At 38.5% G+C, this 12,009-nt stretch overlaps 1 protein-coding gene across 6 annotated transcripts in view; it reads left to right on the top strand.

The window, feature by feature from the left end:
- The window catches only part of KIF20B (kinesin family member 20B), a 73,692-nt gene that overhangs the window by 52,585 nt on the left and 9,098 nt on the right, over positions 1-12,009 (top strand). For all 6 annotated transcript variants that reach the window (XM_045197782.3, XM_045197783.3, XM_045197781.3 and 3 more), the window contains exons 28-30: positions 7,729-7,908; positions 8,870-8,980; positions 11,110-11,307. In XM_045197782.3, coding sequence (XP_045053717.2) covers positions 7,729-7,908; positions 8,870-8,980; positions 11,110-11,307 — 489 coding nt within the window. The remainder of the gene's footprint in view (positions 1-7,728; positions 7,909-8,869; positions 8,981-11,109; positions 11,308-12,009) is intronic.

Here is a 12,009-nt window from a genome sequence, read left to right as displayed (position 1 = left end):
TTTTAAAGTACCTTTACTATTTGTATTGTGAATGAAAAAGGGCTGTATAATAAACCTGACAGTCTGGGGCATTGGGGGCACATGGCAGGCCTGACAAACTTAGTGACTAACTACATAGGATGCTCTGATCACAAATTTCTAACAGGCCATGGTGGGTAGTCACGTCCCAGGCCCCCTTAGCAGAGGTCAGTCTTTGAGTTCTGTCCCTTGTTCTTATGCATCTAGGATAACATACCTTTGAAATGTCAGGGTAATTTTTTAAAATTTTATTTATTGATTGATTCTCAGAGAGAGGAGAGAGACATAGATTTGTTTTTGCACTCATTTATCCATTCATTGGTTGATTCTTATATGTGCCCTGACCAGAGATTGGACCCAAAAAACCTTGGTGTATTGGGATCTACCTGGCCAGGGCCAGAGTAATTTTCTTTTCTAGATCCCTTGAAGGCACAACTGCAGGCACTAGAGCATAAGACCACCAGAGCAGGAGACTATAGAACCCCTCATTATTATCTTGTTCCCTGCATAATATCTTTTTGTGCTGTATATGTTAATTGTTAACACTGCTGTATCCACCAATGTAAAAGAAAGAATTTCTCCACTTTGCTTTTTATTTTTTACTTATTTTATTTTTTAAGTTGAATTTATAGGGGTGACATTGGTTAATAAAATTATATAGGTTTCAGGTGTACAATTCTGTAATACATCGTTTTTTACATTGTATTGAGTGTTTGCCACCCTAAGACAAGTCTTCCATTACCATTTTTCCCCTTATATAGTCTTCTACCTCCCATTCCCCTTCTTTTTATTTAATCCTAGAGATTTCCTGCTTTGCTTTCTTCTGCCCCCTTAATCTTCTGCCCACAGTGTATTTCATTTATCTGCTTTTGTTCTCTGCTCTGAGTCTAATGTGTACAAGGACCTGCAGAATTGCCATCCTTCGGAGCATTTTCTCAGTCTGTTGAGATCTTGCTTCTGGGCGTGCTCTGAAAAATTGGACTCAAATAAACTCTTATGGAACTTTTTCATAGTTTTTGGATGTTCTTTCACTGACAGTAAGATGACTCTTCTGTCCCAATTTATCGTGAAGTTCCTTTATATTCTTATTTTAATTTTTTTCAGTTTATTTAGCAAATTGGGGAAATACCTAATTATATTTCTATCTAGATACAGAACTTAAATTTCTTCCTTTTGACTGCAACAGGGTTATCCCTACTGTATTGTGAAACTTTTCTTGCATTTTGAACTGTACATTCTAATAACATGGTTTGTATATTTTATTTCATATGCCAATTTTATCATGTTTTTAAAAAGTCAACTAAATAGTTTCTAGAAGAGTGTAGGTAGAAATAGCCTTCAGTTTTGCCTAGCTTTATGTACTACCAATCCTATCTTAGCTTGTTTTGTTTCTTCCTATTTAAACTGGGACTTAGTCTGTTTGAAACCCAGTGTTGCCAATCAGAAAAAAACAAGTTAAAAGGCACCATTGTTATTATAGGAGCTATTGAGCAACACAGTAACATTATCTTTAAATGAAAAATGGTTTTTCTATGTACAATAACAGTGACCTGGTAGTATCACATTGTTATCTGTTGGTATTTCCTTTGTTTATGACAATTTTACTGATAACAGCTAAACTTTTCAGTGAAGATAGGAATGGTAATTTTCAGTTAGTTATGAATGATTTCCAACTGATTTTTAAAAGCATTTTAACTTTTTATTTTGAAATCATTTTATTTACTGAAAAGTTGCAACACTAGTACAGAAAATTCCTGTGGATCTATCACACACCTTCTGATGTTGTATCTTATATAACAACAGAACAGTGATCAAAACCAACAAATTAATGTTGTTATAGTAGGGTTAGCTAAATTAATGGACCTTGTTAGAATTTCACCTGTTTTCCCACTAATGTTTTTTTCCTGGGCCCAGGATCTGATCCAGGATGCTACACATTTAGTTGTCATGTTTTCTTAGAGCCTTTTTTGTCGTCTGCCAGATCATGTGAAACTAATACTTGTCATCACTACAGCTCTGAGATGACAGCATATTTCATTTCATGTGCCACCTCCGCATGATTGGAGTATACCTGCAGGATTCTGATGATAACAGGAAAGGTTGTTACAGGTTCTTTGTTTCTGCCCTACAGGCCAACAAACTATTCTGGGCAAGAATAAGATGCAAGAAGTGCCGTCATAGTCACTCCCAAACCAGAAGTGGGGCCTCTTTGTTTTCTTAGTTAGTGGTCCCTTGTCAGCAATGCCAGCCAGTAAAGCTACTTTGAGTTTTTAATCCTAGAGAAAGCCAGCTCCTCCTCTTTCCTATATATTTCTTTACAATTATTATTGCAAAGCCAGTACCCACTTTACCACCCAGTGCAGGAATAGAAACATTGCCATCACCACTGGGGTCCCTCCTGCTTCTTTCCTGATGATACTACTGTTCTGTCGTTAATGTTTCAGTTTAATGCTTTAGTATTGACCATTGTTGAATTTTATGTAAATGGAAATATACAGAATGCATTTGTTTGTGCCTAGCTTTTTTCACTTAGTACGACCTTTGTAGAGGTCATCAGTGTTGTTGCATGTAGCTAGAGTTATTCCATTTTCATTGCTGTATATTTCAGCACACGAGTATACTATCTATTTATTTTAATGTTGAAGTTATGTGGATTTATTTCTGTTTGGGGCTGTTGAGTAAACATTTCACACATTTCCTTTAGTGCATATGTGTATATATTTCTGTTGTATGTTTAGCCAAGAATGGAGTTACTAGTGCATAGGGTGTACGTATGTGGAACTTGAGTAGAATGCCACACTGATCTTCAAAGTGTCACTGGAAAAGGACTAGGACCCGGACCAAGGTGGTTCTGTCCTCACACAGTCTGGAATGTGTGGGTTCTTGACTTCTTGCTGGAAAGATTTCATGACACAAGTCCAGGTGACTTTGAGAGTATGTTTATTAAAGCCGGGGAACAAGGAAGGGCTTAAGATAGAAGAAGCAAGATCATAGCAACAGGAGTGAACCTAGGTAGAGTTGCCTTGGCCCTTTGGGAAAGTGAGGAAGATTGGGCTCAGGCGAGGCTGCCTTGACCCTTTAGGAAGAAAGTCACAAAGACAAAAGAAGTGAATCATACTGGGCTGGGTAGACTCAGGAAACAAGTTTCAGAGGCAAAAGGAGGGCCCTTGAGGACAGGTTCAGGGGGTTAGCATGGGATGAGCTGCCACTGCCTGCTGCTCCCCTGGTTGCAAGTCTCCTGGGAACCTTTAGAGTTTAGAAAGAAAGCAAAGATACACACCTGAGACGAGAAGGGGGGAGGCACAGGCATGCTGAAGAGATCACAAAATGGGTCCTTTGTCTTAAGAGTTTTTATCTGTTTTCTAAAGGTGAGCATTTTAGGGGAGTTCTCAATCAGAATATTATCAGCTTTCCTTTGATATGCTGATGAATCAAAATGAGCATACAGGGGGACCAGGGTCATTCTCTGGTCAGTTTTACCTTTAAAGAATATCACCAGAGAGGGACCAGGATCGAGTTGGGTCTGCCCCTGCATGGTCTGGAGTGTGTACACCATTTGCTCTTAAGTGTCCTTGGTTATGGAAGATAAGATTTTAGGATTTATTACCTGGCTGTAAATTGCTCAGCCTTGTTCAGCTGTTTCAGTTTCCCCATTCCAATTGCCAAGGAATTTTCCTGGCTACTTACTAACCTGCCTCAAAAGTAGTTGTACCCATTTGTACTCCAACTGGCATTGTAGTTGCTATATATTTCTGCCAACATACGGTGTTGTCAGTCATTTTTTATGGCTTTACTGTGCTTTATCCTGATTACTAATGATGTTGAAGATGTTTCCATTTGTTCATTGGATCTACTTAAACGTGCCCCCTTGTCCGTATTTTCCTGGACTGTTTAGCTTTTTCTTGTTGATATGGTAGGAGTTGCTTATACATACTGGATAGGAGTCCTTGGTCCCTATAGTGTTGTGAGTACCTCCCTTCAATCTCTACTTTTTTACTCTTACTACTTTTCTATGAAGAATTTAAGTTCTTAAACTTAGTTTAGTTCATTTTCCCAGTCTTTTCCTTAACCAACCTCTAGAACAGGGGTATCTAGTCTTTGGGTGTCTCTGGGCCACACTGGAAGAAGAGGAGTTGTCTTGGGCCACACATTAAATACACAAACACTAACGAAAACAAAAAGCTCTCATAATGTTGTAAGTCAATTTACAGTTTGGTGTTGGGCCACATTCATAGCCATCCTAGGCTGCATACGGCCACGGGCTGCAGGTTGGACCCCCCCCTTGCTCTAGAGCATGTAGATGTTCTCTGATGCTCTGCTTAGGGTTTTACTTTTCATATTTACATCCTAGAATTGGTTTTTGTGCGGGAGTGAAATAGGGGTGAAAGGGAGCAGAGTATAACTTTTTGGGGTATTGGTTATTTTAGGCTGCTGGTTAATTTTAAGAAACATCAGCTCTGAAAACCAGGTAGAAGTTACCCTTTATAAAAAGGACACATATTTATAAGGGAAATTTCTGTTTGTAAGTGAGTTTCCTTCATGGTATTTGGACTGCTGTCTCTGTGGGTAAAAAAGGCAGGACTTAAATCTGCATCACAGTCTCACCCTTGTTCCCTGTGCTTTTCTGGTGACCCCCTTAATTCTCCATGTCTAGCTGAAGGAGGTATTGAAGGTGATGGCTTCCACCACTCCACCGTTTTGGCAAGTTACTCTTCGTGGGTCTTTCCCATGTATGCAGGAGGCATTCAGGTTATTAAATTTCAGTTTGTTTTTCTCCTGCTTTTCTGTCTTGTGTTCATTTGATTACTAGTTGAACCGGAAGAACTTAAATGGTAGAGGATCATTTTTCCTCCCTGAATGGGATCAAGGCTGTTTTTCTGTTGTTGTTGTTGTTTTTTTAATTAACTTTGAGTTAACCAATTATCCTGGTAGTATTTACAGAAAAAAATTACTTTTCCACTATTCTGCAACTCTTGTCGTATAAATCAGTTGTCCAAGAGTTAACTTGGAGGGTTGGGTTTTATATTTTTCTTTTTCATTTGGCTATTTAGTTGTTCCAACACCCTTTGTTGAAGAGACTGTCCTTTCTGTTCAGGTGGTTGGTGACGCAGGCTGTGAAAGAATTCACAAAGAGAAGAAAGTATAGAGAGGAAAGATGCTATTCACTCACTCTCCAATAAAGGAGAGGGGCATGGGTGGAGAGATACACCAGCATTGAGGGGTAGGGGCTTTGAGTTATAATTGGATTAAAAAGGGTGGAGGGGGTGCTGTTGTGTGGCCTGGTCTATTGGGGACATTGTAACAGGAGGCTGCAGTTTGTTCCGATGTTATCTTCTGCCTGTGGCTGTAGGGAGCTGTTAGTCATGGTCTGTTCTTGCTTTCCAGTACTTTCCAGTCCTGGGGACACAGCTCAGAAGAGGAAGATGGCAGTCATAGTTAACAAGGTCATAGGCCTGCTAGGCAAATGGTGCCACAATAGCAACTGGCGCTGCCTTTGTCCTTTCACTTTCCTCCACTGAATTTGTTTGGTGTTATTGTAGAATGCCAGCCGACTGTAATTTGTGGACGCTCTCCTCTGTTCCACTGATCTCCGTCCTTATGCCAGTATCACATGGTTTTGATTATTACAGTAAGCTTTAAGTGACATTGTGTGACTGCTCCGATTTGTTAATTTTCAAAGTAATTTGAACTATTCTAGATCTTGCATTTCCATGTAACTTTTAGAGTCAGCTTTTTCATTTCTTCACACACACATACATACAGATACACACACACACCTGCTCTGATTTTGATTGAAATTTCCTTGACTCTGACAAGGAAAAATTCTGACATATTCTAAACTATAATTACAGATTCCAGAGAGTGAGAGAAAAAAAAGTTAGCGTGTTAATAGCTGTGGGCCAGCTCTGACAAAAGACTGCTCGTATTCCTGTATATCTGTAGGAATTTAGGATTCACGTTCAGGTGGCTATTTCCAAGATTATCCAAGAGATCATAGCCAGGCACCATTGAACTCCAGGAGCCTTTGCATCTTGTTTACACACGAACTTTTCACTCTGCTGCCTACAGCCAATCCACAGGAACAGACATATTTCTTCCTTGCTTGACTGTGTGCCTATTCCAGAGCTGGCCCTGCTTTTAGCTTCTCCCCTCACCTCTCCTTTGTCTGTTGCTAATGTAAATCCTTTCAGAAGGTACCCCCCCTCCGCCGCCACACACACACACACTTGATGTATTCAGAGCTCAACAGCAGCTCCAGGACTGCGGACATGTTGTCTTCTCACCTGGCCTTGCTGCTCGTGGTTCAGACCTCATACCCCACGACCAGGTTCACATTTGCCTGCATGCAAAGCCAAAAATAAGATGGGAGCCTGTAGCAAAGGAAGTGGCCCACCTGTGGAGTTACAGGTGAGGTAATATTCAAAGACCTGGCTCTCCAGTGGCTGCTAGGGTATGGGTTTTATAGGAGGGAAATCATTAATCATGGTGACTATGGAAGTGAGAGTAGTGGGTCTCTACTGATTGGTTGGCACTAGGGTGGGGGAAATTGGTCAGTGCACCTGAGTCCGATGCCAGCATGGCCATGCTTAGTCTGGTTTCCCTGCTTTTCTGGTCCTGGAGCTGAAACGCGCACCTGAGGCCTAGACGTTATCTTTAGTTTGATTAAAACTCTTTGTGGTCATTAGACTTTGTACCTAAGATGATTTGATGCCAAATAGAAGTCATTGGCCTGAGGGCTTAATGATTCAGGGGGTGGACGTGCAAGGAAGGAGACAGTGAGTCAGGCTGCTGTGTGAGGCCAGTTTGAATAGAAAGGAGAAAATGTCATGTTAAAGAAATGAAGCTTTTATACCATTACACTAGCGATGGCCTAATAAATCCTCTTTACATTAGACTTAAAGCTGTGGAAGTTAAACATTTTTGTTGAACAACTCTTACAGATCTGTTTGGAGAGAATTGAAATCTTAGCAATATTGAGCCTTTTGATCTTCTAACAGATTATCTCTCCATTTATCTAAGTGTTCTCTAATTTCTTTCAGCAGTCTTTTACAGTTTTTCATGTTTAGGTTTGCACGTTTGTTTTATTTTCATTTCTCTATTGTTTGTTGTTATTAGTTTTGTCACTTGTTTTACTGTAATTTTACCCTCTTACTTCTATTGAGTATTTCTGCCGGTATTATTTTAAGAGCTATAATTGTTTATTGAAAGAGATGGCCAGTACGTTTTTTGAAATGAGATGGGCCAGGGTGCCCAGGGTGTCCAACCTTTTGGTTTCGCTGCACCACACGGGAAGAAGAGTTGTCTTAGGCCACATATTAAGTACATTGAGACACGAAATCACAAAAATATCTCCATATTTTAAGCTAGTTTATGATTTTGTGTTGGACTGCATTCATAGCCATCCGGGGCTGCCTGCTGCTTGTGGGCCTCAGGTTGGACGTCCCTGGTAGGCATAAATGACAGCATGTGGACATTAAATATATATAAAGACATTATGCATTTTGTTTTAAGAGTACAATAAATATATTTTTTGGTTTTTATTTTTTTTTTTGTTTTTTGGGTTTTTTTGGTACAATAAATATTTATCTAGACTATTCATTATGCATCTCGTTCAGTTATATTTATTGTGCTACTTATAATAAAATTTCAAAAAAATTTTAGATGCATGTTTCAAGATATGCTCTAACATTTTCCATTTTTCCTGGTTAGGAAATACTTACAGCACAGCTGGCAGAGAAAGATAGAAACCTTCAGAAGTGGCGAGAAGAACGGGATCAACTGGTTGCAGCTTTAGAAATACAGCTGAAAGCACTCATGTCCAGTAACTTACAGAAAGATAATGAAATTGAACAATTGAAAAAAAGGATCACACCAGAGGCTTCTAAAACAGTCAGTAGACTCTTGTTCTTTCTATGCCTTCTTTTTAAACAAATATTTCAAAATTGTTTGATTAACTCCTTAAATGTTAAAGTAGTAAATTTCTATAGATCAGAGGGGAATCAGTTTGAAAAATTATTTGGGTATTTTTTGTGAATTTTGAGTTTTTAGAGTTTATCATTATGATTGATTCAGAGATACATTGTCTTCCTAGCAGAGTTGTGGAAATTAATTGAGAGCATTTGTGAAATCAATTAGCACAATTTTTACCTCAGTGCAATCAGTGCATGCTATAATCCCCCCACTGTAATTCAGTAGGATCTTTTTTATTTGGCAGTTATGGGTAGGTGACAGAGATGTATTTGGCTTTTGATTTGGATGGCAGTGATGGGAAGGTCCACACTGGAATTTATCAAGTTTAAAAAAGTAATCTAATACTTCTTTAAAGATCCTTAAGGCGGGTTTGGGAATAGAATATAACCTGTGACTGAGAAGGTGGGGCGAACAGTGTGCGGCAGGAAAAGGTTTCGTCATCAATATAGGCTTTTCTACTGTGGGGCTGTAGTTGCATTTCTCTAGTTTTTCAAAATTGTGTCATCAAAGTTCACTTCCCAACTCAGTATAGACCTTGACTGTGTCATTTTCTTTTTCCTCATCTGGAATAATGATTCTTGACAAATTCAATTCAGTTACAATGAAAGTGAAATGAGAGAATATATGTGAAACACGTTGGGAGTTGAAAGTAATCTTTCCAGTTCTCCGTATCAGGCACAAAAGAGGCTGGAAAATTGCCTAGCCTTTCCTGAGTCTCTGAGAATGAAAGAGAGGAGGAAGCAGAGTTACATGGGCATTGAAGAAGTCTTTGATTACTTCCCCTGTTTAATCCACCCACATCTTAATTTTATATTCTTTACGTGAAGTGTTTTAATTTATTGTTGGTTACAGTGGCTTGTTGCTTTAATATTTACTTTAGGAAAAAGAAGCCATGGACATCAAGCCCAGACCTATGAGTTCAATAGACCTTGGTGGAGTTAAAACTGAACCTCAGTCAACAAGTTTTGAAGTTTCCAGCAATGAAGTAGAAGTGGGTATTTGGCAACACAGTCTACTCTTTTACCCCCTTTTACCAGTGGCCAAACAACACATGCAAATATAATGTAATCAATTGTTGGAGGTACCTTGCTATACAATTAGTTATATATGCTCTCAGCTGTGGGAAAGAAAGCTAAAGGCTTTTGAGGAGAGGTGAAGTTCTTCTGGGAGATTAGGTCTCCAAATACTAATTTCCTCTCAAAATGATACTGATCTCTTTTTTTTAAATAACTTTTTTTTTAGGTTTTATTTTATTTTTAGAGAGAGGTGAAGGGACAGAAAAGCCAATGTGTGAGAGAAACATCCATCCGGTGCTTCTCTCACCGCCCCGCCTGGGGACCTGGCCCACGACCCTGGCATGTGCCCTGACTGGGAATCGAACTGGCGACCATTTGGTTCACAGGCTGGTACTCGATCCACTGAGCCACACCAGCCAGAGTTCAAAATGATTCTGATCTCAAACAACAGATCTATTAATATAAACAAACTTCTCGGTCAGAAATAGGAAAAGATAAAGTGCACATGATTATTTGGCCTCATAAGAGATCCCTTTAATTAGCATTCTATTAAATAGGGTGTTTTTTTGAAATCATTCCCATTTAATAACTTTGTCACCAAATCTTAATAACTCACAATGAATTTCCATAATTTGCAGTGAGTTTAGGATTCTGTGAATTACTTTGGATAATAGATTCTCAGATTACATATGAAATAGATAAAAATTCTATGTCATTTAAGGTTTTAAAAAAAATCACTTAAATATTTTTTAACACATTTATTGGAAGCATTTAGTGTTGGGAACTTTGCTAGATACTGAGAATACAAACATAAATAAGATATGATTGCCATCCTCAAGGAGGAAAGAATCTAGTAAGACAGAGACATAAATGACTGCCTTGTTGGACCGTACCGTTTGGGCTAAGTGTTGTGAGCAGAATGCTAAGAAGAAGCACTTACTAAGGAGGATACGATGAATTTTGTCTGAGTGATTGTGAAGGTGGTAGCGAGGGTGACATCATCCAGGGTCCTGAGGGTGAATGGAATTTTACCAAGCAGAGAATAGAAAGAGAAGGGCATTTCAATCTAGGGAAATAACGTGAGCCATTCCTTTCCTCTTGGCCTTTCCCTGATAGCTTTTGGTAGAGTTTCAGATAATTAGCATTGACCTTAGAGACTACTGCAAATTATGTCGTTTGTAGAAAAGATTGAAGTTGATCCATAAACAAGATTAATTTTCGATTGTACAGGCAATCATGTGTGGACATTTCTTTCTCTATAAATTTATATATCCTGTCCTAAAACCTCCTGATTCCAATTTCCAGCAGTTATTATATACTTGAATGGTTTTGGAGAATGGTATTATTGTTAGGCTGTTTTGCATATTTTTCTTGCCTTCATGAAATCAGTATGCTCAACTGGGCTGAGATTCCAAAATGGTTTATTCACATAGCTGATTTGGGGAGGTCAGCTGGATCTAAATGTGGCATCTCCCGATAGCTTGGGCTTCTCACAGCACAGTGGCTAGATTCTGAGGTGGGGCATTTTGAGGAGGGGAATGTTCTGTAAGTTAGTGTTCCAAAGGTGCAGAGTAGAAGTTACAAGGCTTCTTAGGATCAAGCCTCAAGAAGAACCAGGATGTTACTTCTACCACATCCTACTGGTTATGGAAGTCATTAAGGCCAACCCAGATTCAAGGAAGGAGAATGAGACTCCATCCCTCAATGGGAAGAGTAACAAAGAATTAGCAGCAAACTTTTAATCTACTATACACTGCGTGTTTATTAAAAATTCTAGACTCTTTCCTTGTAGAGTTCTGATTTAGTAGGTTCGTGGTAGCACTCAAGAATCTTTTAAAAAAACTCTCTAGATAACTTTTAAGATCATACAAGTTTGAGAAATACTTATCTCTAAGTTTCCCTCAATTTTAACGTATCATGTATAAGCTTGGAGAGGGTAGCTGATAATTCAGTCTCTGTAGTTGCTCTGGGGAATTTGACCTAAGCACACTTTTTATCTTTTCTAATTCAGTGTCTTTGATAGGTATTCGAGTGTTAATTTTTTGTGATTTATAAATTCATATTCTGCAAATAAGATTTGTTTTTCTTTTTAATTCTGTTGTAGGATGAATGTATAGTCCTTGACTCTTGTGAAGTGTCAACGGAAAATAATCAAAGTACTCGGTTCCCAAAACCCGAGTTAGAGATTCAATTTACACCTTTAAGGCCAAACAAAATGGCAGTGAAACAGCCAGGTTGTGCCTTACCAGTCACAGTTAAGATTTCCAAGGCTCGGAAGAGGAAGAGTAATGAAATGGAGGAGGTAAATACTTAACTGATGAGTGAATTTAACAAGCAGACATTATTGTTAAGTTCAATTATATAGGTAAACTCTCTACACTGTCCTCGTACATAAGCACTGCTGTTAGAGACCAAAATCATAACTTATGGCATATTCTGTCCTCTTTAAGAATATCACTGTAGTTTAATAGTCTTCAAACAAAAAGCTCATGAATAGTAAAATATATAGCTTATCCCCTACTTCAGTGAAGCTGTGATGGGTCAAACAATGGTGGGTTCCTTTGGAGAATGTTGCAATGTGTCAGTCCTGTTCAAACTTAGTCCCTTTCCCTCCAAGGGAAGAGAAAGTGGTTGATAAAAAAATTAGAGAAACTGTCCTGGCTATCTTGCTTCAATATAATCTTTGTTCTTTAACTAAAATTTTAGATCTCTTTTGTCATAACTCTGTATGTTCTCTTAGCAGAGAAATTCTTTTTCTAATAGCCAGTGTATTAAAATTTGGACCTCTATTTAGTGGTAGGCTAAAACCTGTTTACCTCCTCTTACTGCAGCTTTTTAATTGTAGGGTTATCAAACCCTCTACCATGTCGCATAAACTTTCTGCCCTCAGTTTCCTCCTTTTGGAAATAAAAGAGTAGATATGTTTAAAATGCTTAGTTTTTGTTCTACATGTTATAGATAGGTAATAAGTGGTAATGTTTATTTCAAAAGTAAATTGTTATAA

Source organism: Desmodus rotundus, chromosome 4 (genome assembly GCF_022682495.2).
Source record: "Desmodus rotundus isolate HL8 chromosome 4, HLdesRot8A.1, whole genome shotgun sequence".
In the NCBI taxonomy this organism is placed as follows: Eukaryota; Metazoa; Chordata; class Mammalia; order Chiroptera; family Phyllostomidae; genus Desmodus; species Desmodus rotundus.
This window is presented reverse-complemented; position numbering and strand designations above follow the sequence as displayed.